At 41.5% G+C, this 27,935-nt stretch overlaps 1 protein-coding gene across 3 annotated transcripts in view; it reads right to left on the minus strand.

The window, feature by feature from the left end:
- The window catches only part of frmpd3 (FERM and PDZ domain containing 3), a 200,600-nt gene that overhangs the window by 35,115 nt on the left and 137,550 nt on the right, over positions 1 to 27,935 (minus strand). For 2 of the 3 annotated variants that reach the window (XM_065268067.2, XM_065268064.2), the window contains exons 3-4: positions 16,372 to 16,481; positions 16,078 to 16,232 (exon numbers count right to left, since the gene is read on the minus strand). In XM_065268067.2, coding sequence (XP_065124139.1) covers positions 16,078 to 16,232; positions 16,372 to 16,412 — 196 coding nt within the window. In that variant the 5' untranslated portion in view covers positions 16,413 to 16,481. Of the gene's footprint in view, positions 1 to 16,077; positions 16,233 to 16,371; positions 16,482 to 27,935 lie in introns of those variants that run through there. The other variant, XM_065268065.2, reaches the window with a different exon arrangement.

The following is a 27,935-nucleotide window of genomic DNA, read 5'->3' on the forward strand; positions in this document are numbered from 1 at the left end:
ACTAAAAGAGGTATTTCATGTAGTGTCAGACACGGTACTAAATATCTTTAACTCATCTCTAGAATTAGGATACGTTCCAACAGCTTTCAAACTAGCAGTTCCCTTTCAGTTGGTCACTACGACGTCACGTCGTGACCGACGAATTGGGAACCGCTTCGCGGGTGACCTATCTACTTCGAGAACTATAAGAAACGCCAATGAACTTGGCATGCAGGTATTTGCATGATGCCGGCGCCGCCCCGCCAGGTGCGTATATAAGCCGCAGGTGCACAATACCAAATTAGCTTTATTGCTTCGAAGCCGGCAGACATCTGCTCACGAGAAGCTATTCTGAAAAACTGATCTTCGTAGATCCTGTTCTGTGGGAAGGAAAAAAGATCTCAGCTTGCCAAAGTTGGTTGGGCGAAGACACCTCAGCGGAGGCTCGCAGTGTTTTTCTCTCCACCCTTTCTCTCTCTCTCTGTCTCTTAATTTAGGACTTGAGTTCGAGTGAGTGCGTTGCCTCTCCCTGTGTGTTTCGCCAGCTTGCACAAAAGAGTGATTTCCCTAAAAGAGCAGCACGTTTGAGCTTTGTGTCTTTTTAAAGACAGCCACTCATTCGTGTCACGGTCGGGGTCGTCTTTTTAAAGATGGATTTCCGTCCGTGTTCGGTTTCTGGATGCGGTGTGTTCATTGCCCCCCGGGATGGCCACCAGCGTTGTCTTTCGTGTCTGGGGCTCCAGCACGCAGAGGCAGCGTTGCGTGATAGTTCATGCTCTATCTGTGAAGGCATGACTATGGCGGATTTGCGGAGACGGGTGTCGTTTCTCCGGGAACGGCGCCCGCCTTCCAAGTCTGGTGCTGCTAAGAGCGCAGCTACCAGACTTGCGAAGGATGACCTCCGTATAACGGTGCTGGGTCGGTCTGCTGGTTCGTCCAGCAGCTCCCAGCGCCCTGATCCGTTGCCAGCGGAGGTCCCGATGGAGACGAGCGGCCCGTGTTCTACGGTGTCCTCGCGCTCTGTCGAGCCTCCACCCGACGCGATGTCCACCGTAACATCGGAAGGGGGGTTGTCAGCCTCGGACGTCGATCCGGATCCGCTCCCGCCTTCGGGCCAGGTTGCGGCTTCTGTGTTCGACCCCGAGATGGCAGCCATGCTCGCTCGGGCAGCGGAGGCGGTCGGCTTGGAGTGGACTAAACCTCCCCCACCTGAACCGTCCCGCCTCGATGATTGGTTCTTCGGCGGTGCCAGGGCTTCTCAGTCCTTGCCCCCGGTGCCTTTCTTCCCCGAGGTGCATGAAGAGCTGACGCGGTCGTGGAAAACCCCGTTTTCCGCCCGGAACCGACCGTTTCAGCCTTCACCCCTCACCTCTCTCGAGGGTGGAGATGCCAAGGGGTACACTGGTATCCCGTCAGTGGAGCGGCCGGTCGCGATGCAGTTGTGTCCGGCCGGTGTCGCTTCCTCCTGGCGGGACCAGCCTACTCTCCCCTCACGGGCCTGTAAGCAGTCTTCGGCGCTGTCCGGTGCTGCTTACAAGGCTTGTGGGGAGGCAGCCTCTGCCCTGCATGCCATGGCATTGCTGCAGGTCCACCAGGCTAAGGCTCTGAGGGACCTGCACGCGGGAGGTCACGACTCGGCGGAGTTCTCTGAACTACGTGCGGCTACGGATCTGGCGCTTCGTGCGACCAAGGTCACCGCACGCGCCGTCGGGCGTGCGATGTCTACCCTGGTAGTCCAGGAACGCCATCTCTGGCTGTGTCTGGCGGACATGAAGGACGCCGATAAAACCCGGCTCCTGAATGCTCCGGTTTCCCAGACCGGCCTGTTCGGCGAGACGGTCGAGGAGTTTGCGCAGCAATTCTCCGCGGCCAAGAAGCAGACTGAGGCCATCGCTCAGATCATGCCACGTCGGAAGCGTCCTGCGCCTGCCCCATCCACGTCGGCGCCTCAGCCTGCTCCTCGCCGAGGGCGTCCTGCGGCGGCCGCCTCCGTTCCTCCCCGGGGCTCTTCTAAGAAGCGAGGAACCGGTCGTCAGCAGCCCGCCCCGCCCGCTCAGCCCGCTTCAAAGGGTGGTAAAAGAAGATCTAAGCGGCCCTGAGACGGGCGACCTAGAGATGGAGGGGATCGCTCTTCGGGAGATGGTGAAGGCACCACTCCCCCCACCGGAGGAGGGCCGGTTGGGGAATCTTTTGTTTCATTTTTCTGTTCCGCCGACTTTTCAGTCGGCACCCACAAATTCACAAAAAGAGCGAATTCCACTTCCATCTCTAGGTCTTCAGATGAGCGCCGGAGATACGAGCGGGCTCATAACCCCCCCTCGTTCTCCGACTCATCAGAGGAGAACGAGAGCGGCGCACGGGCTCATAACCCCTCCGCGCTCTCCAACTTCTCAGGCGGTAGGAGACAGCTACGGGCTCATAACCCATCGTCTCCCTCCTCCTTCGCCAGAGGGTGCATCGAGTGGCGAGAGGTGTCTTCAGCAGAGCCTCCCTTACTCAACCACCCAGCAATGGACTCAGGTGAGTGTTATCACACACAACACTGCTGTCGGTGCGGCCGTTACGCACACACCGGCGATCACCTCCGTTGCGCCCGCCGCGGGTACACCGATCGTGCCTTTAGTCCCCCTCGCACGGTGTCTGGGGGCGTGGAAACAGCTTCCCAGCCCGTCGCGTTGGCTTTTACGCACGATTCGTCTCGGCTATGCGATCCAATTTGCCCGGCGTCCCCCCCAAATTCTCCGGCGTTCGTTTCACTACGGTGAGGGCTGCCGATGCGCACGTCCTCCGTGCGGAGATCGCTGTCTTATTGGCGAAAGACGCGATCCAGCCGGTCCCTCCAGCCGAGATGAGGTCGGGGTTTTACAGCCCTTACTTTATTGTACCCAAGAAAAGCGGCGGCTTGCGACCGATCCTGGACCTGCGTTCGCTGAACCGTGCACTTCACAGAATGCCGTTCAAAATGCTGACGCCCAAACGCATATTTCCATGCATTCGTCCGAACGATTGGTTCGCATCTATCGACCTGAAGGACGCGTACTTTCATGTATCGATTCTCCCCCGGCACAGGCCGTTTCTCCGCTTTGCGTTCGAGGGGCGAGCATACCAGTACAAAGTCCTCCCATTCGGGCTCTCTCTGTCGCCCCGTGTATTCACCAAAGTAGTGGAGGGGGCTTTAAAACCCCTGAGAGAGAGAGGTGTGCGCATTCTCGCGTATCTGGACGATTGGCTAATAATAGCTCAAACACGTCAGACGCTGTGCGATCACAGAGATTTAACTTTAAAACACCTCGCTCGTTTGGGTCTTCGGGTCAACTGGGAAAAGAGCAAGCTTTGCCCCGTGCAGAGAATCTCTTTTCTCGGTATGGAACTGGACTCGATCGATTTGACAGCTCGTCTAACAGAAGCGCGTGTACAGTCGATTCTGACTTGCCTGAATACATTCAAGAGCAAGAGCGCAGTCCCGCTGAAACAATTTCAGAAGCTTTTGGGGCATATGGCAGCAGCCGCAGCTGTAACTCCGCTCGGACTGCTCCATATGCGACCGCTTCAGCATTGGCTTCACGATCGAGTCCCGAGGAGAACGTGGCTGCGCGGCATTCACCGTGTTATCATTACACCTGCGTGTCGTCGCACTTTCACTCCGTGGTCAGACCGTGCGTTTCTCCGAGCCGGTGTGCCTCTGAGACAGGTCTCCAGGCATGCAATAGTATGCACAGATGCTTCGGACACGGGGTGGGGGGCCACGTACGATGGGCTTGCGGCTTCGGGGGTCTGGACGGCACCCCAGCTGCATTGGCACATAAATTGCCGAGAAATGTGGGCTGTATATCTTGCGCTCGTCCGTTTCAGCAACGAGTTACAGGGCAAACAACACTGCGACCGTGGCGTACATCAATCGTCAAGGCGGTTTACGCTCGCGTCACCTGTCGCATCTCGCCCGTCATCTCCTCACTTGGAGTCAGAAGAATTTGAGGTCTCTTCGTGCCATTTACATCCCGGGCACGCTCAATGTAGAGGCGGATGCGCTCTCTCGGGCTGCGCGTCCCGGCGAATGGCGACTCCACCCCATTGCGGTTCAGCAGATTTGGAGACGTTTCGGCAAAGCGCAGATAGATCTGTTTGCTTCCCCAGAGACGACCCATTGTCGCCTGTTCTATTCACTAGCCGACGACTCGCTCGGCGTGGATGCATTGGCACACAGCTGGCCGCGAAACATGCGCAAATACGCGTTCCCTCCGGTGAGCCTCATTGCGCAAACCCTATGCAAAATCCGGGAGGACGAGGAGAGCGTGCTGTTGGTGGCACCGTATTGGACAACCAGGAGTTGGTTTCCAGAACTCTCTCTCCTCGCGACAGCCCCTCCTTGGAAGATTCCCCTGAGGAAGGACCTTCTTTCTCAACAAGAGGGCACATTATGGCACCCGCGCCCCGACCTGTGGAACCTCCATGTGTGGTCTCTGGACGGGGCACGGAGGATTTGAGTGATTTACCGCAAGAGGTATCTAACACTATTGCTGCAGCGCGAGCGCCGTCTACGAGACAGGCTTACGCGCTTAATGGAACCTGTTTGTCGACTGGTGTTCTTCCCAAAGTGAAAACCCCCGAGAATGCCCGATTAGTGTTGTGCTTTTATATCTCCAGCGCCGTTTGGAGAATAGGCTGTCACCATCCACTATTAAAGTCGATATCGCTGCGATATCAGCTCACCATTCACCCGTAAACGGTAGAACAGTGGGTCAGCACGACCTGGTCATTAGATTTCTCAGAGGCGCTCGAAGACTGAATCCTTCGCGTCCTCCCTCTATTCCTCCTTGGGACCTGTCCTTGGTGCTGAAATCACTCCAGGAAGCCCCATTTGAGCCTCTGCATAGTGTGAGTGTTAAATTTCTTACTATGAAAACATTAACTCTCCTTGCTTTGACTTCTGTTAAGAGGATAGGGGATATTCATGCATTTTCGGTCGACGAATCGTGCCTTCAGTTCGGGCCGGCTGCATCCAGCGTAACACTGAGACCCCGGCCCGGCTTTGTGCCCAAAGTTCCCACCACTCCTTTCAGAGATCAAGTGGTGAACCTCCAAGCGCTGCCTTTGGAGGAGGCAGACCCAGCCACGGCTTTGTTATGCCCTGTTCGTGCACTACGTGTGTATATAGACAGGACGCAAAGCTTTAAGACCTCAGATCAGCTCTTTGTTTGTTACGGTGGTCAGCAGAAAGGAAAAGCTGTCACCAAGCAGAGGATGTCCCATTGGATTGTGGATACTATAGCCCTTGCATATCAAAAGCAAAATGTGCCTTGTCCGTTTAATTTACGTGCCCACTCTACACGCAGTGTGGCATCATCTTGGGCACTGGCTCGCGGTTCCTCGCTAACAGATATTTGTAGAGCTGCAGGCTGGGCGACACCTAATACGTTCACAAGATTCTATAGTGTTCGTGTCGAACCGGTTTCCACTCGGGTTCTTTCTACTAACTAGTTAAGAATGCCGAGGGTCGGCTCGTGTGTCGGCTTGGAGCCTCTATTTTGGTGCTGCACATCTGCACCAATATGGAAGGCCATCGGGGCAAAAACGTCAAAAAAACTGTTTTTGCCTCTCCTCCACCGCCCTGATAGCTGGTGTTGCGGAGCATCCGCTGTCAACCTATCACTGATGTATTCTCTGTAAACCTGTGTAGGCTAGGCGTCCACATTTGTCCCCTACGTGGGGTTCATTTGTGTGTATACTCCGTGGGGTACTAATCCTCCACGTTTTCCTTAGCAGAGCCTGCTCTGCATCTCTCTGCATACTATGTTTTGTTCAGAGACTTTTATGAGCAACCTTCGGTTGTTTCATATTTTTATGTCATCCATTCAACCTTCTTAGGGGATGGCTTCCGCAGTGTTCTAGCTCCGCTCAGTTTAGACGCTTCCCCAGTTCGCTGCTTCACTATCGTGGGTTAAGGAACAGGTAGTGACCGGCCTTCTGCATTTCGCCTTAGGTTCCGCCCCTTACGTGGAGGGCGGAGGGCTTTTTCAGACACTGGAAGGGTTCAGCTGCAGTGGCGTTTTGGTAGGGATTCCCAATTCGTCGGTCACGACGTGACGTCGTAGTGACCGACTGAAAGGGAACGTCTCGGTTACGTATGTAACCCTCGTTCCCTGAAGGAAGGGAACGGAGACGTCACGTCCCGTCGCCACAGTTTGCTGTTCCATTGCTGTTTTCAGGCCGGGCACTGCTGCTCGGCTTCTCAGCAATAATATAGCTAATTTGGTATTGTGCACCTGCGGCTTATATACGCACCTGGCGGGGCGGCGCCGGCATTATGCAAATACCTGCATGCCAAGTTCATTGGCGTTTCTTATAGTTCTCGAAGTAGATAGGTCACCCGCGAAGCGGTTCCCAATTCGTCGGTCACGACGTGACGTCTCCGTTCCCTTCCTTCAGGGAACGAGGGTTACATACGTAACCGAGACGTTATTAGACCGCTTATTAAAAAACCAAACCTTGACCAGGGAGATCTTAATAACTTTAGACCAATCTCAAATCTACCTTTTCTTTCTAAAATTTTAGAAAAAGTAGTGGCCAGCCAGCTACGCACATTCGTAGAGAATAATAATACATATGAAAAGTTCCAATCAGGTTTCAGGCCCCACCATAGCACAGAGACAGCGCTGCTTAGAGTTACAAATGACCTCCTATTAACATCCAATCGTGGTGAAATCTCAATCCTTATATTACTAGACCTTAGTGCAGCCTTTGACACAATAGATCACAAAATCTTACTCAATAGACTAGAAAACTATGTTGGCATCAGTGGTCAGCCGTTAGCCTGGTTTAGATCGTATCTAACCAATCAATATCACTTTGTTTATGTAAATGAGGAAGAGTCATATCACTCCCCCGTTAAATACGGCGTACCTCAGGGATCAGTTCTAGGCCCTATCCTATTCTCGTTATATATGTTACCTCTAGGTGACATTATCAGGAAACATAACATAAGTTTTCACTGCTATGCGGATGATACCCAGCTTTACATCTCGTCGCATTAAAAGCTTATCCATGCTTTTATGACCTCTAGAATAGACTATTGTAACTCGTTACTCGGGGGATGCCATGCAAATCAGGTAAACAAGCTACAGCTGGTTCAAAACGCCGCCGCAAGAGTGCTTACTCGATCTAAAAAGTATGACCACATCAGTCCAATTCTGGCATCTTTACACTGGCTACCAGTTAAATATCACATACAATTTAAAATATTACTAATCATCTACAAAGCCTTAAATGGCCTAGCGCCCTCGTATATTAAAGAACTACTATCAGAATACAATCCTTTAGGTAAATTGCGCTCACAAAATTCTGGTCACTTAATTATCCCTAGAATATCAAAAGTGTCTAAAGGTGGTAGATCCTTTTCCTACTTAGCCCCTAAGCTCTGGAATGATTTACCAAATAATGTTCGAGTATCAGACACAGCCGATCAATTTAAATCTAAACTTAAGACATTCTTCTTTAACAAAGCATTCACATAGAATGTCCAGTAAATGTACTTTTCCCGCAGTAATTATTTTTGTCTAGAGCAAAGCACTCACATACCTCCTATGGGTAATATGCTATTGCCGCAATAGTTAGCCTGTCTGGGACTGAGCTGAATTAAACCACTATAATGTATGACACTTGCATTACATGCGAACGGCCCCTACACTAATAGAATTCTGTTTTTCTCTCCCTGTCTCGTCCTCGACCCCGAGGACAATGAGACAAACAGACCCAGTTCCTGCTGCTGTGAAGGTCATCGCACCACTGATCTACTGGCTGTCCTTCAACGTGATGCCCAGCCGATGCGCGACCAACGACCACCGGCTGAACCAATATATATTGGTTATATATTACCAATATATATTCATTTCTCCCTAGGGTTTTTTGTCCTTCTAGGAGTTTTTCCCACCGAGTTTTCTCCTAAGGGGTTTTTTTAGTCCCAGGGAGAGTCAGCCAACTTTGGCTTAACTTAGCACTTTACTGTATACGTTACATTATTAATATGCACGCTTGTACAGTTTTAACCTTAGCCGCTATATTTTACTTCTTATACTATCTATTGATTTTCTGTGTTCTCCTCTACATCTTCTCATGTAAAGCTGCTTTGCAACAATTAACACTTGTGAAAAGCGCTATATAAATAAAATCGAATTGAATTGAATTGAATAAAAAATACATTCTGATAATTTACTCACCCCCATGTCATCCAAGATGTTTATGTCTTTCTTTGTTCAGTCGAGAAGAAATTATGTTTTATGAGGAAAACATTCCAAGATTTTTCTCCATATAGTGGACTCTAGTGGACCTCAACAGTTCACAGTTTCAATGAAAGGTATTTTTCCCCCAAAAACTAAATGGTCCACAAGTGTGTGTTTTTATATGTAATGCGTGACCTTTCGAGGTGATTATGACAAAAGTCTTGTCTCTTATCTATTTTGTAGAAACACCTGCTATTAACCTGACTTTTAATTAATCAAATGGTATTAGAAATAGCTCATATGAAAAGCTAAAACCCTCCCAAATGATGTTTAATGCACTGAAATAAATTAGTTTCACTGAAAAAAGATTTATCATTTAATCAAGACAGAAAGGTCAAAATCTGGCAAGACAAAAGTTTTGCAAATACAAAAATATGTCAGCAAATTAAGTAGTGGTGCTGTGAGATCCAAATTTAATATCTTGTATGACTTTCATGAGCTTGAAGGACTGCATCCATGCGGTTTGGCAAGGATTCATACAATGTACTTGTCACTGGTGAAGAGCGGACCGCCCCTGTCGCGAGTCACGCTCCTCCTTCTGTTCCCACCCCAAGGAGGTCCCAAAACACCCCAATGACCAGACAGACGAGGAAAATAAAATGTAACAAGTTTTATTAAATATTAAAAACACTTAGGGGGAGTTAAATACTTAAAAAAAGGACTTCCAATCTTTTTTGGCCTTCGCCTCATGGGCACACATAGGGGAGGGGCATTTAGGTACACTGGGCTCTTGGCTCTGGGCGTTCATGTGAGTATACAGGTAGGTACACTGGGTTATTAGCTTTGGGCATACAGGTAGGTACACGGGGGGGGGGGGGGGTACACGGGACTCTTGGCTTCGAACAGGTTTGGGTAGCTGGAGAGGCCGTATATGCACGTAGCGAACTTCTAGCCTTCCTCACTAGGACAGACTTCTCAGGAAACACTTAGGTGTTGACTTCCAACACGTAGGGGAATAATTCCCACGACGACACAGAGCCCTTGGCACGAACCTGCAGACTGGCAACAGACACACACACAGAGTCTCTTCGACAATAGACTACTTCAGTGAATATGTAGAGAGAGATACAAAACCTCTTGGCTTCCAACAGAAGGGCGAATGGCGGTACAGTCGGGCGTATATAAATACATAATAGTCGTCCACCAACACCAGTCCACTTCCTCCGATGCAGGCCTTTCTCTCCGGCCTAGAGAGTGATCGCTGACAACATTGACACAGCACCACACTACAGTTTTTCAGGTGAACACACATCAAAAAGACTCACCCACTGCACTCCATACACTCACGGTGAATCAGGGTCAAAATCACCACGTTGGCCCGGGAATTGGTCCTGAATAGGCACCCAGCGGGCGCCAAAGCCCACTCGCGAACCAAACTCCCGAACCGAACTCCTTCCTGTTCTTCGGGTACCTTTTTTATATGCCTCCTTTCCACTGAATCGCCCAATCACCGATCGCCACACTCATCTGCACACCTGTTCTCAATAAGACCCGAATTTGGGTTGCCCGGAGTTACCGGAAGGGACTGGGTGTTTCATGGACAGTCATCCGGGCGGACCTATCCTTCGCCACTTTCGGTTCCGCTGTATAAGTCACTCCGTGACATCTTGATGAAGTCATCAGGAATAGCAAAGAAAGCAGTCTTGTATGCCTCCCAGAGTTTATCATTATTCTTTGGTTTCATGTTCCATGCTTCCTCTTTCATCCTACCCCACATATGCTCAATGATGTTCATGTCTGGCGACTGGGCTGGCCAATCCTGGAGCATCTTGATCTTCTTTGCCTTGAGAAACTTTGATATGGAGATGGATGTATGCGATGGAGCACCATCCTGCTGCAGAATTTGGCCTCTTTTATGGTTGGGAATATAAGAGGTAGCTAAATTTTTTTGGAATTTTAGACTATTGATGTTGCCTTCCACCCTGCAGATCTCTCGCACACCCCCATACTGGATGTTTCCAGACCCTGATTTTTTCCGCCACCAAACTTCACTATTTTCTGAGTGAATCTCGGATCCATGCGTGCTCCAGTAGGTCTCCTGCAATTGCAACTGTGATGTAATTCAACAAAAGATTAATCTGAAAAATCAACCTTCTGTGGACAATCACGCTGGGGCATGGTTTGGTTTGGATAATGTAAGTGCACCCTGATACACATTGAAGGTGTCTGCCACATCAGCAGCGGATCTGGTCTTCAGCCTCTTGAAAATCAAAACTTTACTCTCAGGGTGAATCTTAGGCATGTTTGCAGAGGTGTAGTTGCAGTTGATATGAAGGTCTAGTGTACTGGGATTCTTTTTATACACACCCTGAGACCTAATTGATCCATTATTAGTCACAGATGAAGCTCATATGACAAGGCGACAACACTTATGTCTTTGACTCAATGGGCTTTACCAAACTGTGAATATTAGAATACTTTTTGACAGTTTCATTTTGGACTGATAATTTTTTACAAAAGCTGTTGGGATTAAAATTAGCCATTTCTTGAAAACAAATCTTGATTAGAAATATATTGTAGCAGCACTTCAGGTCAATTTGTACACAAGCGACAAGACTTTTGTTAGGAAGTGTACATAAGGGCACGCTGGCACGTCACACAGCTAGTGCAAGACGAGAAGATGTGGTTTAAAAGTACACATATTTTTTTTTCTTGATGAAAATGACAATCGTTTTGCTAGATAAGACCCTTATGCGTCTTTTGGGATTGTTTAGAGCCATTTGAAGCTCCGTGTAAACTGTTGAGGTCCATTAACTCTTTCCCCGCCATTGACGAGATTTCTCGTCAATTAAGAGAAAACGCTTCCCCGCCAATGACGAGATATTCCGTCTTTCCGCAATACCGCTATTATCCACCAGGTGGCGCCCTTCCGCAACTTTTTAAAACCGAAAGTATTTCCCTATGCCAAGCTGCTGCATGTCCGTGTCTGTTTTAAAGATCGCTCTGAATCGGATCTCTATGAAAAGTCTGTCATAAAAATGGAATTATTTCTGCTTTTTGCTCAAAATATGGTGTTTTTGCAAAAACCTACCCATATTCAAAAGCTGATTGCAAAAGAACCACTAAAGGTAGGATGAAACGGTTTTTTTTTGTTTGAAAGCAGAGGGTCTGTTCTTTCATTTGGTATATTGTATGTTTATATATTTAAAGAAGAACATTTTCTGGAAGGCATTAAACTTTGGTGAAAATCATGAAAAACGCTGGCGCTGGCTGGCAACTTTTTTTAAAAACGCTGGCGGTGAAAGAGTTAAAGTCCACTGCATCCTTATCCTTATCCTTATATGGAGAAAAAATCCTGGAATTTTTCCTCAAAAAACGTAATTTCTTCTCAACTGAACAAAGAGAGACATTAACATCTTCGTGTGACATGGGTGTGAGTAAATATCAGGATTTTTTATGAAAGTGGAGTAATCCTTCAAAAAGAGCGTTTGAAAAGCTGTACATGAGAATCAGAACTGCATATTTAGTGTATTACCTATTGTATTTTTTTGATGGTGCGACAGTTGAAATTGCATTAGTCATTTTATGTACTGTATTTCTATATATAAAGTATATACTTGTATATACAGCCACTTGTATATACTTTTATTGATAGCCATGTCCCCCTCACTTTTAAGATGCCGGCTTCGCCCCTGCATGACATGTACTTTTTTATTGGTTTCTCAAACTTGTAAAATGGTAGGTGGGGCAACTGTCCATACAAATTAGCAATTTAACTGTTAAAAATGGTGTTTAAATTATTAGAAATGAAAATGAGATACTTTGGCTTTATTTTATGTTCAAAACCTTTCTAATAAACGATTTCCACGAATATAAGTACTTGATGGGATGTTAGGATAAATGAAAAACTTTTGTCTAACAATTTGGATGCAATCATGGGCTTTAAGTATAAACATCAAACATGATATCACATCATCCAGTAAAACCCATGTGGTCTTTATGGCTGAATGAAAAGTCTGTAGATTTCTCTAAAGTACTGACAAATACCTTAAAAATGTGATATCATAAGCCTAAGCTTATATCAGAATCTAAGTAGAAGTTTGTTAAATGTAAACTCATTGCAGAGGTCAGATGGTGCAACCAGAAAGTCAAAGGGTGCAACTACTATGAATTCCACTAAGAAATCAAAAACCTTAAGCTTTAAACTTTTTTTAGGATTATAATTTTAAATGCCACTGTCAAATAAACAAACAAAATCTGGCAAATAGACAATGATTAGTCATAGCACCTGACATTTTTTGAATGAGATATCAAAAATATTGTTAAAAAATGTGGTAACACTTTACAATAACAGTACATGAATAATCATGTACTAATACATAAATTAATAATCAGTTTAATATGAACTAATGATGAGTTAAGCTATTTACTAATCAATAACTAACTGTAACTATGTTATGAGTCATATGAATTCATGCATGAATTACACCCACCTTAACTACACATTAATACATGTTTGTTAGTTAATGCATTAACTAACACTTTGTGTACTCCATATCAAACAAGCTCTCTAGAAGAACGAAAATAACTTTTGTTAATGCAAAATGTTTAGGTTTGTAATGCAAAACTGTTTATATATTTGCTCCTGCAGCTGAGCTAAAAACATTGAATGGCACTGGATTTCTTGCAACATTTACAGTTAACCTTAATCATTAAATGTGCAATTATGGATTAATAATTAAAATTAGTTCCACTGCTGCCATTAAGAGTGACAGACGCTATTCTTTCTAAATTTAAATCAGTGTTAGCCTACAGACGATGGTTATTATCGTCTTAATATCAAAATGCACATACAGTATTTGTTTTGTTCTTCTTTTAAGCCATTATTACCCCTTCCAAATGTCTGACTAATTTTCACATTTGCTCCTCTCCTTTAAAACCACCAAAAATTTGGATTTTGATGAGCTGAATTTGTATAGAATGTGTAATTGATAACTTTTTAACAGTGTACCCCTCCAAGAAAAGTCATTGTGTAGGGCCTACACAATAATACATTAACAAGTCATTAATTTATGTTAGTTTATGAGTAGTTAACGATGAGTTAATAATGATGTGCCCCTTCAAGTAAAGTCATGACCTAATCATACATTAACAAATCATGAATTTTTGTTAGTTTATGAGTAGTTAACGATGAGTTAGTAGTGATGTGCCCCCTCAAGTAAAGTCATGACCTAATCATACCATAACAAATCATGAATTTATGTTAGTTTATGAGTAGTTAACGATGAGTTAGTAATGATGTGCCCCCTCAAGTAAAGTCATGACCTAATCATACATTAACAAATCATGAATTTATGTTAGTTTATGAGTAGTTAACGATGAGTTAGTAATGATGTGCCCCCTCAAGTAAAGTCATGACCTAATCATACCATAACAAATCATGAATTTATGTTAGTTTATTAGTAGTTAACGATGAGTTAGTAATGATGTGCCCCCTTAGTAAAGTCATGACCTTATCATACATTAACAAATAAAAATATAAGTTACCCAGAGGCAGAAAGTGTTTTTGATAGGTGGGCATCTATACATCTGCGGGCCAGAAAAATTCACATACTTTTTTTAACTTGCGTTAATTGGGAAGATAAAATGACTGTGTTTTGTACATTTTAGATGGAATTACGTTATTCAATCTAACTGTATTAGAATCGGCCGTCTCTCAATCAGAAGGCTGCATCCTCCGGAGGTCGGATATGCAGGCTGCATACGTCATTAAGCTTGGTTTATTTCAATTAAATAAGCATAACATTCGCAAGTCATAAGTAGGGCCGATTACCGGTTTCAAGGTATACCGAGGTTTAAAACGGTCAAGGTTTCAAAACCACTAAAATGTTCTGTGATACCGTCTCCAAGGTATGAGCTGTGCTTATACAAAATTCATTAAATCATGAAGTCATGTGATTGATTTGATGTTTACATTTAATATACATTACGAAAATGTTATATGTGTTGAAAGCATATTATAATTTAAAGGCTTTATTGTACCTGGCTTTTGAAAATAACACATTTTAGTGTTGCAATGGCAAAACCGCAACACCGTGAAACCGTGGTATTTTTGCTAAAGGTTATCATACCGCCAGAATCTTATACCGGCCCATGCCTAGTCATAAGCATATTACAACGATTTACGATGAACTATTTAAGCATTGAGCATTTATTTAATTAAACGCCCGTGGCTTACCTAAGCACTGGTACTGAAATATAGAGGACCCAGAAGCAAAAAATATCAACACTGCTTTATTGAAAATCAACTTAAACAGTCCAGTCGGGCCGTCGAGTCGCGAGCCACCAAGAGCGAGTGAACTTTAGTGTTGCTGGTGTACACCGTTTTTATTTAGAAGTCTTTTCTTTACCGCAGTGATCCACACGTTCACACACGAATCTGCTACTCAGTGCAATCTAACCTACCGCGCTCTCTTCAAACCCGCCTCTTCCGCTCTAGATGACAGCAGCGATTGGTGGACGGAAAGCAAGACATTACCGTAATAAACCATATATTGCCAAAAAGCGCAATTTATTTTCTTTAGGAGCAATTCTAATTTTTTGATAGTTCAAATGGTTGAAGAATTACGGTTTGAATGAAAAAACATAATGTATTTCCATGAATCTGATAGGGTGGGCAAGCTGTCAATCCACCCGTAGATCTGCACCTGGCTGAACGCTGATCCTGATACAATGCGAAAAATTAATTAAACAATAATTAAAATAACATAAAGATAACATTTTAATAGCTTTCACAAATAAACTGGTATGATTGACGGTTTGATGGTCTTTATATGAACACTACACATTTGGCATTGTGACTTTGGTTAACATGTTTGTCATTTCTGAGGAATAGTCAGAATGATTTTAACTGAAATATTTTGACAGCGCCAAAAGCAGCAGACCACAAGTGTAACGAGCGGACAGCCTGTTGTAGGCCGTAACGTTTACATCCACCTTCCTTTTGATTTTGCAATCTACATTGACAAGCACACAAAAATAGAGAACAATTATCTTACATAATAAAATATTTTAACTACCTGCTATCTTGGTATTGTGAGCACATGAATTTGAAAAATATCTTTTGTTTCTAAAATTATAAGTGGAACATTTTATGCATCTTTATTTGACCTCAAACAAAGCATCAGATCCTGCAAACCGTTGGGAACCACTGTTCTAGAGCATGTTTGATTTCGGTTACCCAAAGTGTTAATTAATGCATTAACTAACAAACATGTATTAATGTGTAGTTAAGGTGGCTGTAATTCATGCATGAATTCGTATGACTCATGACATAGTTATGGTTAGTTATTGATTAGTACATGGCTTAACTTATCATTACTTCATATTAAAGTAATTATTAATTTATGTATTAGTACATGATTATTCATGTACTGTTATTGTAAAGTGTTACCAAAAATGTTAAATGTAGTGAAATGTATATTTTTAAACACATTGTTCCTGACTCAGAAATATGCATTACATCCATTTTTTAAAGATTTTTTTATATATACGTATTAAGCTCATTTTGTCATTGATCCATATATCATAAACTTCTTTTTTATATGTCTGTGGGGCTTGTACTAATATGTATTTGCCAAAAGCTTCTTTGCACCAATACTAAATTGTAAAAAGCAATATAAAGATACAATTGAATTGGATTTATTTTACTAGGCCACCATATGTCACTTTCAATATCAGAGTTTTAATACAAAAATCTAAAGAGTACAGTAAAACTTTCAAGAGATGGCGCTGATTGGCTAGCGCCCCAGAGATTTTGATATATGATCCAATAGACAACAGACATCTGGCTGAAAGTTCCTGACAGACACATATGTCCTACCCGCAGTGACAGAGCGTACGACGACAGGCCGTTCACTGCCTGCAATGAAACCAAAGCCGTGATTGGGATGCCGTTGGATGCAGACCTGTCGTGTTGAGCCAGGAGTCAGGCTACTACTGTCCATACCATCCTGACCATCCTCTACCATCACAGAGCTACAATACAAGAAAACACCTCTTTAGTGTTAATACAATGAATGCTAGGACCTTGTCATATTTAAAAAGAGGCACACATTATATTTTAATATTGCTCAATGTTTTTATTTGACATGACATGATTATTATCAGATTGCACCTGTCATAATCCTCTGTGTGTCCATCCTCGACCCGGGCCATCCCCTGAGAGGACAGAACCGGACTGGGTGAACCGCTTCAGGGGGCAGTCTCTGTTTTGCACACATTCACCTGAATGAGTAAAAGAATGTAGAAGAAGAAGATTATAATTATATTATACTGCAGTCTCACTGAGCATGTTTACATTCACACTTATAATGCAATTATAATGGGATTTTGGCAATATTGCGATTATACTTTACCTCATGTAATCACAATACTTCAATAAAAATATGTGATTAGGCTCATAATCACAGCAAGTATAAAACAGGTGGTGTACGCAGTTTTTAATCGCAGTATGCGGCAAACATTTAAATCACATATATACCGCACTAACTAAAGTGTGTTTTTGAAACGCACCTAAAGCACAAATTTCTTTTAAACTTGACACTAAGACATTTTCCCTGAACTCGTCAACACTACTCGCTGGCAGCCTTCATCCAGAAACAGATCAAATAACACGACAGCAGCATATAAATCCATTATAGGCACTGTCATTATCTTTCTGTCTTCATCATGGCACCAAATAATAAAATACATCCATAAGAACGTGTTAGTTATTTAACGCAAGTTTAAACTAAGGGCTTTTGTGGACCAAACTTATATATATATGGTATACCTCCACATAGTATCAATAACAACAGAGTCCTCTTAAAGTCAACTACTACACTAAGCTAACATTACTGTGTAAAATGAATGTCTACAATGTTAGCTACAGTACAGATGCCCTGCTGCCAAACCTCTCTTCACAGCAGTGATCTGTGCTCACCGTCTCCGTTCGTCTTTAGAAAAGTGAAACATTTTATTTTCAACAAGGTTTTTCTTCCAGAGGTCAGTTATTGCCACTAGCCAGACAGATAAACACATACAAACCCAAAGTTAACTTCGGGCTAGACGCTGAAACCGTCTATTATGTAAGGAACCTTTAGAAGATATGTTGAGTTGCAGGTGCTATGCACACATTTTTGCATCCATTTTACATTTCAACCTGACACATTTATTGTTAGCTTTCTGGTCAAGGCGAGACAACCAATATAACTGGGAGTGAGACCTGGTCCAATTTTGCCTGCCTTGCAAAGAAATAAAATTGTGGTGGCCCATAAAACTATTTTTATTTATTTTTTGTGGAAAAAGAAGAACTTTCCTACAATAGCATCATTAGTGAACAAAACCGTGTTTTAATTTATTAAGACCCAGCCTGATCGCACAAGAATTCGTACATAATTTTCAAGATGGCTAATTCGTACAAAGCTAATCGTGCAATTAGGGGTGTAACGGTTCGTGTATTCGAACCGGACCGTTTCGGTTCAGGGCTTTCGGCACGGTGCGCACGTGCACCGAAAGTATTTTGTGTGCGCCTGTGCGGAACATAATACGTGCGTTTCCGCACGAACATATTAAGTGGCGGAAGTCTCCGCGTTCAGCGCAAGTCTTCTGTCAAACATATAACATAATTCGGCCCGCAGAAAGATTTTTATTTACTTAGTTGTATATCCGTTTGATTATTGATGTAAACGTTTACGTGTCGTATCTAAAAGCGCATGTTAAACGCGTGTCAACGCGCTGCTTTGTTCTTTCAAAAGTGCGTGAGAGGATGCACGTCTTTCGTTGCTACGCATTCATGAGACGCGCTTTCTGTGACAGCGAGAATAAGGAATGCGTGATCAGATTTTTCATCTGCATATCACGTCAATCATATCATTGTCACAATGCGATCAGCTGGTCGGGACAGAGAAGAGCTGTAACCCGGGCTTACTCAGCTGTTACTCAGCTGCGGAGGGGTTCGTAAGTAAAGTCACAGCTTACATTGATGACACAAGCAAAGATTAGGAGAAACGTGCAAAAGATCAAAGATGGCTATGTATGCAGCTCACTAATCTCAAAATGAGTGTATAATAAGTATATCATCATGTTGCTTGCTATGCAGTTACACATAGAGCAGTAATATTATTTTTATACAGAGATGGTACATAGCCAATTCAATTCTGTGAGTTAAACAATCCAAAATAAATCAAAACAGAAAATTTTTAGTGGCAAAAATGTAGGCTAATAGTTCATAAATGTATTCAGGAATTGAATTTGTTAGTTCAAGGTTTTAGTAGAAAAAGTTTAAGAGAAGGTTAAGATAAGAGTTACCTTCTGTTATAAAATAATGTAAAAAATAACTTTGCAGTAGTATTTTATTTATTATTTTTTCATTTTATATATATTTTATACTTTAATAAAGTGTTTAAAAAAGTGTAAACAAATTGTAAAAAAAAGTTTAAAGTAATAAACAACCTGCAGTTTAATGTTTGCATTTCTCCCTTACTGTACCGAAAATGAACCGAACCGTGGCTTCAAAACCGGGGTTTGCACCGAACCGTGATTTTTGCGTACCGTTACACCCCTACGTGCAATAATATATGATTTTCATAAAAAACAATAAAGAGAACCCAATGTCACAGGGGTCAAGGCAAATTGTACAAAAATGTACAAATGTGGTTGTACGAATTAGCCACTTTGCAAAATACGTACAAATTGCCATGAGATTGCGTTGGCAATCCATGTGTCTTGTTTCTAAGTATGTTTAATTGTATTAAATCTACTGGAGTCTTTCATTCAAGTTTTAAGAAAATAACTTTTTGTTAGAGGTTTTGAGCTGTAAAGTTACAGTATTTATTCATTCTACAAAGGACTCATTTCATGAAAATCAATGAAGTCGTTTTATGAGCTCTTCTAGGATTTGAGTTTTTCTAATTGGTAAAATTCAGGATGTTCTTGAGTAAAAATCTGTGAGGTTACCAACAATCCAGTAAGTTCGATATTTGGCTGGATATAGTTTTTTTAAAAATATTAGTATGTATTAACCTTTACAACGTGCACATACGTGCATGACCACCCTGTTTCTCACAATTTCTCAAATTGCACACAAAACTGATTGTTTTGCAGAATCATAATGTTATATGTGATGGATGAGCTTTGCCGTCGATGTCATGTCTTATGTAAAAGGCTTGAATCGAACACCTACTGAATATTCAAATATGCATTATGCAAAAGCACTTAAAACTCTGAGAGCCATCATGAACCTGCACATTACACTAATGGCCACAAAGATGGAGGGCGAAATAATAACAGATTCCAGCCAAGACCTCTTTATGCTGCATTTGCAAAAAGAAACAAAGTGAGACAAAGAAGAGAAACGGTGGAAAGGTCTTAACACTTTCTTTTTCTTTATCTTAATGCTAACGTCTCACTGTGAATGTGTCACAACAAAGTGACAATCTCTGTTCGTCGAGTCCCTCTGGGCCGTTTCTGAAGGTCACGGTTACATCTGTTTATTGTTCACCCTCAGACTCTTTCTAGTATTGTTATCCTGCTGTATTGTTTATAACACTTTGGGCTGCTGTGTACATTTGTATTGATGCAGCTGAAGGAAAACAGTGCTCAGAGCTGCCACTTGATGTGCCATAAGAGCATCTATCAGGTGCTTCAGATATCTGTATGCCACAATCGTGTGAATCCTTCTTAAGATCTCTGTCTGGTATCTACTGTATACTGTATGTGTAACAGTGCTTCCTTAGAAATAATACTTTTCACCACATTGTGGAAAAAGTGATATTTAACTCTTTAGATAAAAATAAAAAAAACAATTGCCAGCCAGCGCCAGCATATTTTATGATTTTCACAAAAGTTTAATGCCTTTCAGAAAATTTTCTTCTTTACATAAAACACAATATATCAAATAAAAGAAAAGACCCTCTGCTTTCAAAAAAGTTTTATCCTATCTTCACTTGTTCTCTTTTTATCTCCTCTCAAATATGGGTAACAAATTTGACCTCTTTGCAAAAGGATAAACCACCTAGAATCAAGAATGTATGATTATATGATGTCATGGCTTTGCAATCAGAAAATCTTTTATAATGGAAGTCAATGGGGCAAAAACAGCCATGAACAGCAAAGGAGGGAGAAAAAAATACAATCTGATGTTGCACAAAAACTATAAATGCCTCAAAGCCAATGTTTTTACCAATCTTTGACATGCCCAAGAAAAAAAATCTGTCATGTTTTGTTTTTTTCCCACAAATAAGTGGCATCACTTATGAACTTGACAATTAAAGAGTTTAAATCCTGGTGTTTTTGTAAATATTTGATCGTTTTAATCACTACTGAGATTGATTAACAGAAAATCAAAAAATTAATATTTTACATTTTTACAGCAGTCATAAAGGATAGTAAATTTGCCTACGGTGTATTACTTTTTTGATACATTTTAAAGCATTTTCCCGAAATATGTGTCAGTATAATTTTTGTCATCAAAATATAGACAGATATTTGTCCTGGAATTCCTAATTTCAAATAAAAAACATTTTGATGCTCATTGACACAGTAAAAAGATAGAGCTATAAGATTAATGTGAATTTGCATAGCTCAGTTACTTTGGTCTTGAATCAATGAGTCTGTTCATATTTACATTACTGGCTTTTGATTTCTTTGGTAGCTTGGTATATTTGAGCGGACGTTTAGTGAGATCTCTTCCAAAACTCTAGAGGCAACACATAAAGATTAACAGATTTTTATATTCAGGAAAAAATATCTAATAAAGGAAACATCAGTGTTCCCCCCATCATTATAGGGTCGCCATGATTTCACAAAGTAAGATGTGATCCTGGATCAACATTTTTTGTTCGTCCTGGATCAACGTTTTAATCAAAGAAACCACTCAAATTAGTGTGGTTTTTGGTGTGATTAGAAATTTTTTTTGAAATGCCCCAAACCCTAAAGATTACTTAAGATAATAACTAAAGATTCCTACAATCAACAAGGTAAAAGACATCTGCCTCTTTCACACAATACTTTCGGTAAATTACCATGAATTTACCAGAATGACTTTACCAGTAAATACAAAAATGTACTGTTCACACACCCAGTGATATTACGCCTTTTTATCAGTAAGATATCATTCACACATCAGTATCAAAATACCAGTAAACTTGGAGAAAAAGCGGAAGTTACCTGTGGCGCGCGTCCTGCGATTATTTGTATTTCTAAACAATGGCGGGTTATGACTTCATATCCAAAGTTCGTATTTTGTTGTTTTCCCTTCGTGGCAAACGCTGACGGTCGAGAAGTGCTTGTGACCAAATAACATTGCATTAGGCGACGTCAAATTGAACCTGCGTCTTAAACAACAGTACTATTCGCACATTAAACCGTGCGGGGCCTGAAGCTATCAGCGTGGTCTGACATCGTCCGTTCTAAATGCCCGTTCTAAATCTATATTTTTTGTTCACACAAAGCGCTTACCGGTCAATTACTGGTAATCTTACAACCTCTCTTACTGGTTAATTGGCAGCAGTGATTTACCAGAAAGGTTCTGTTCACACATGACCTGTTAACTGCAATTTATCAGTAATTTACCAGTAAAGACTGCATGTGTGAAAGGGACTAATGACTCATCTGTCAGTTTCTCAAAAAAAAAAATAGTGTACACTTTAAAGTTAAAATTTATTTCAGATAAAAACATTTTGGGATTATCTTTTGGTTTATTGCAAAATTGGGACAAATAATGGACAGTATAACTTTGTGGCTGCATAGCACGATAATTTTAGGTCTCCCATCCGAGTACTGACCAGGCTCAACCCTACTTAGCTTCAGTGGGCAACCTGTCTTGGGCTATAGGGTGATATGGCTGCTGGAATATATTTTAAAAGTGCATTAAGCTTTCAAATGTGTTCTTTGGTTCAAAGTGTTTATATTTAGTCAAATCTTTGCTAAATGTATAACATGTATTAGAGAATGCAGACACATATAGATATATATAATAGAACTGTTATTCCTTAGCCTGGCTAACACCAGACCAGTCTCGTAGAGAATGAGACGTGGTCTGGAAACCACATGGTCATTTTCTCGTAGGCGTGGTTTATGAATGCCCAGAGTCATTTATTGGGCGCTACGAATGTCTATCAAATGCGTTTGTACATAGCTCATAGCCAATCGTTTCAATTATACCAGACGTTTGTAGAGCGACATCAATTCTATGAAGGTATATTTGGTGCAAAACAACTGCACACCTGTGACAGTGGAATTTGTATTTGTAGAGATTATCCACACGTGTATCAGTAAATTTGAAGTCACAGAGCAAGAGTTGCAAACTTGTAGATTTTTTTTTCTTTCCCTCAAATACAACACAACAGTTACACATTCACAAATTCTTCAGTGCAGCTGCACAAATCCCATTTTACAAATCACAGATTAAGAAAATCACAAGCTCATGTTTTTTGCTACAATTGCTGCAGTAAATATGGTGCATAAGTTAAATGGACTTTGTCAACGACAATGCCTAGCAGGTTAGTCCTATAAAACTCTGTGGCTAACATGTCTTGCCATACCCAAACATCCTTCTTGGATATGAAATTGTTTAACGCCATTGTTTAATGCTCTTTTTTTTAAATAAACTTGCATTCAAAACTACTTAGAACCAGAGCCGGCGCCAGACCATAACTAACAGGGGGGCACTCGGCTTCCAACGGGGGGCACGCAATAGCAACAATAACTTGCAAAAACAAGACATTAAAACAACAAATACAGCAAGCACACACTCATACAACTGGTACAGACTGTCAGCTCATTTCCCGTATAAAGTGCAAAAGACCACAAACTATGCGCAAAACTATTGAACTTCGACCGCGGCGTGAGCGCAAGCTGAGCTCCGCTGCGCTCGCGCTCACTCGACGCAACAACAAACCGCCCTCGCGCGGCGCAAGCCATTGAAATGAATGAGTTTCATAGTGCAGCGCGTCCTAGCTTTAAAAAAGCCGCTTTACCATAATCACGTCGTAATGCAGTTAACGGTCTATAGCCACACTTCACATTAAGCTTACGTAATTTAAAACAACGCTAACTTACCTTTGAAATAGCTGAAGACGGCTATTTCGGCAAAGAACAATAGACTTCCTTAAAAAAGTGTCCTGTAGATTTGTAAATTCCACCTCAACCTCTAATCTCTGAGTTTGAGCCAGTCTGTGTTTGCATGAAGATGGAGCAGGCGGTGCTGGTTCATTCTAAATGTTCTAATATCCATATTTTACACGATCCATAAAATGCCGCGAAAAAACACGTTGCTAGTATCAAGTCACAAATGCTAAAGACGTAAGATGGGTGAGACGCGGCAATACATCCAATCAGAGAAACTGGTCTATTTTAATTAAAGAAAACATATATCAACTATATTTTCCTCATTTGATTACATTACAAGTCATGAAACATTCAATGTTTAATTTATTTTAATTATTCTATATATATTTTAAAGTAATTAAAAACTTTGTAGGGGGGCACAACAACCTGTTCGGGGGGGCACTGCCCGCGAATGCCCCCCCATGACGCCGGCCCTGCTTAGAACACTATCTAAGGCTGCAATGAAAAGTAACTTCACGTCTGCTGCCATGTTGGATAAACAAAACTGCTTTGGTGTGTCGCATAGACGTTGTTGTCATGATCATCGTCTTGCTGCCCCCTCCCCGTTCTGTGATTGGATCCCTATTTCAGGTGCAAAATAGTTTCCATGCTAGACTTGTAGCGTGAATAAATTTGCGCGCAATGCAGCATGGGGAAACCCAGGCTAGTTATTCTTATAAATAAGTCAGACAACATCACTTCCCAATACACAATACTGTAAAGACATAAGTTACAAAACCCAAAAGAGAGTTGCTTTCATCTTTAGTACATCAAATAAAGCTGTATCAGAAGGGTCCAGTCTACACACCGCTGCTACACAATGACAGATCACAGTTACACAAAGCAAGACAAAAGGAGACAGAAGAGACACACACATACAAAACAGCCCTTCAGCACTGGGCCAACCTCAGCAATGGAGACAGAGTAATACTGTCAAGACATGTATCCCAAGGGCATTGACTAGCTGGAGTGTTGCCATGGATACAGCCGAAGTGAGCTGAAGGAAAATGAGCTATATGACCGCAACAAATGATGCTCCAGTCATCCCTACCAACATCATGACCACACGTACATGCCTTATCATACAAAGTAAACACCATTATAACTTTAATTTGAAAGTAGTGATTTGATCCACGAAATCTAACAGACAAAAATGTTATTTGCCAGTACAAGCAGTCATTCACAACACTTTTGTTTTTATTTGAAATGATTAAGCATAGGTTAATGTAAACTTTATCATGGTATAGTAAGGGTAGTAATCCTCATGCATTTAGATTTCAGTCCTGAAACACTTGGGTTAACATCTGTGCATATTATACATTCATTTGGGGGGGGATATTTCAAGTAAAGATTCATCCATGATACACAGTCAGGAGTTTTATCACATTTAAACACGTTCACATTTTAGGGAATGTAAATGATATTTCCATTGTCAATTGTTTATAGCATCCACTTGGGACCCACCCACAAATAATCAGTGTTGTTTTTATATACTTGACCAGCCCAATCTGCAGATTATCCGCACATCACTAGCGCTCCTAGACATCTACAGACGGATGTTTGTCTCATAAAGGCAGGTTGCTGCGGTTCAGACAGCGCTGCAAGTTGTTTGCTTCACGTCAAAAGATTAATTTGGCATTGTGTTGGACACATTTTATTTCAAAACTGCTTTGCACAACAGGGTTGACCACATAGCCAAGCATTATATCTTCGCATATTGTTGACAGCGATTGAATAAAAGCATGATTACATGTTTCCTCATGTTTAGCCTCCTGGGTGTGCTCATGCATTGATAGTGTTATGACCAATTTTAGTGGTTCTCATATTTATATTTACATATTCAAAGACGTCTCATCTTGTTCTGATGTTGTTCAGGGGAGAGGTGAAACCATAAACCATGCAAACACATTGTATTATACCAAATACACAGAATAATAAGCAATGTAAGAGGTGCTCTTTAATGAAGCAAGCACTGAGGCTATAATTGTAATTTGTCTTTTGCTTAACATATTTACACGAATTTCCTCAGGAACAGGTTTACAAAATGACCATTGTGTACCAAACACTTTGTAACCTGTGGTTAAAAAACAGGTTAACATAGCTCCTTTAATTAAAACACTTGTCCGTTCACTGAAAGCTTTCAGCATTTAGCAGTGACCTTATGAATGTGTCCTTGCGTATTTACTGCCATATCATTTCTGTTTCAACCTCAAGCTGAAAGTCCTGAATTGATCTTTTTAAATAAGTATTGCACTGAGAACTTTTGTGGTTTGCACAGAGAGGACAGCCTGACACTTTATTGCACCAGAAAAATCCATAAATCCAGTTATATTCATTAAAAGAGGCTGCCTAACCTCTAATCTCTCTTTTCTGCTTGGACGAATACTCTGTCAGGTGAATGTTCTTATACATCATGTATGCTGCATAAACTGTGAGGCTCTTAGCTACTATTTATTTTAAATACAGCAAATCATTGGACCCTGAGGTGAACAATTCACTCTTCCTTCTCACTGTTTTATAACAACAAAATAATGCTACATTTTACACAACTCAAATGTGCCATTTTTCTTTATATCTACCTACCAATTATTTATTAAAGGTATATTGACAGCCAATAAATATTGACAGCCGATAAACAAAATCCTTTATTCCTTTAAACATTTAAATGTAGGAAAAGCAATCTGCATCTCACAGTTTTAAAGTAATCACCGCAGACCTGCCAACACTGGTTAAACGCCACGGACCTTTTCAATATGGCAGATGCTTGTGTATTGTGGCCCATAGAAACAGCTGCTTATGACGTATCTATGTGTATATATTATATATATATATATATATATATATATATATATCCATGTTAAATCACACCCTCCCTTCTTTGAAGGTAAACTTTCCTTTCACAACAGTCTGAGTGCATCACCGGGGTACTTAAAGTGCACTTTAGTTCCAAAAAAACACACTACTTTACAACAGCGCCGGCCCTTGGGGTAATGAGGCCTTAGGCCAGACCTTGAAAATGGGCCCCACTGGTTTAAAAAATTTCATAGGAATGCAATTTGACAAGTGAAATTAAAACAGACCAAATTAAAATGTATATATTTAAGTGTATATAAGTTTTTATTAGGAGCAACATATTAAGCAATGTTGTTAGTGCAACAACTGTAGTGCAACAGAACTACAGTACTGTATAGCTATACAAATATCATGGATATTAATACAAAATAATTACTATAGGGTACTACAGTATTCTGTACTGTTTTTGAACCCCACTATAGCATATTTTTAGTATCTAAGAATTGTACTATACAGTTTACTGCAGTAAATTATATAGTGTAATAGTCTTTTTTTCATGTGGGTTAATTTAGAAAGGGTGATGGACATTTTTTTTAATGTTTCTAAATTAGCATAGGCATTAAACAATGTATGGCAGAAAATAGGCCTACTACCTTGTGATTGCTTTTCTATCTCTGCTTTTCTCTTTTTCTCTTCAGCTCCTAAAATGTATCGTTGTAATGCCATAGTTTGCCAAAGCCTACCACCGCAACCTCACTAAAATTAGTCTTGTTTTATCTTTATTGAAAGATGTAATGTAAACATTGCGCTGTTATACGACGATACTACAAAACCCATAATCCAAAATGTTTCATTTCCAAGCATGCGCAATGAGACACACATCCGCAAGCGCCATCGGGTCATTAACATTATGCAAATTAGCCCACTCTGTTCTTATTTTGTAATGTTTTATGTATTTACTTATACTAAGGTTTTGTATTTATTATCATTTTACTGTAGATTGTTGTGTGGGGAATTTATGACTGCTGATCGCGTATATGGAGGGCCCTTGTCTTGTCGCGGGGCCCCAGGCAATCGCCTGTATTGCCTGTTGGACGGGCCGGCCCTTATAGACCATTTCATCAAACGCATGTAAATTGCCGAGATTTGGCGTCTGGCCCGAAGTTAACATTCAGTCTGTGTTTGTTTATCGGTCTGACTAAACTAACCTCTGAAACAAATACCTTGTTGAAAATAAAAGACGAGGTGAGATGATGAGCATGGATCTCTGCTGTGCGGAATTGGCAGCCAGACAAGAATTTATAGATCTGTAACTAAAATTGTATAGATTCATTTTACAAAACTATGATTGAAATGGTTTACTGGTCATTTACTGGTTATTTATTCTGCTTGTTATCAGAAATATTCTGCTCTAGGGACTCTATGTTGTTATCAATTCTATGCGGAAGTCTACTGGAAGTTAAGTTTGGTCCACAAAAGCTGTTTGTTTATGTTGTTACGTCTGTACTGCAAAATGGCGTAGAATATTATGTGACTTGGGAAAAAACAGTGCAGATCATAGACTGTAAAAAATTATGGATGACGTGATGCCGCTTCCTTCTATTATAATGAACTGAACCTAAGATGTCCGATGATGGGGCGCTGCCATGTTACGCAAATGGTGCAAGTGGTGGAGCCACTGTGTCAAACTTCCACTTGCGTGCCCAGTTCAACCACACCCTTGAAAGTCTCATTTGACTGGCTTGCTAAAATAAGGTAAGTTAAATTCTCATTTTGTCTGGGTGAAATAACACAGAA

Source organism: Paramisgurnus dabryanus, chromosome 16 (genome assembly GCF_030506205.2).
Source record: "Paramisgurnus dabryanus chromosome 16, PD_genome_1.1, whole genome shotgun sequence".
NCBI classification, from domain to species: Eukaryota; Metazoa; Chordata; class Actinopteri; order Cypriniformes; family Cobitidae; genus Paramisgurnus; species Paramisgurnus dabryanus.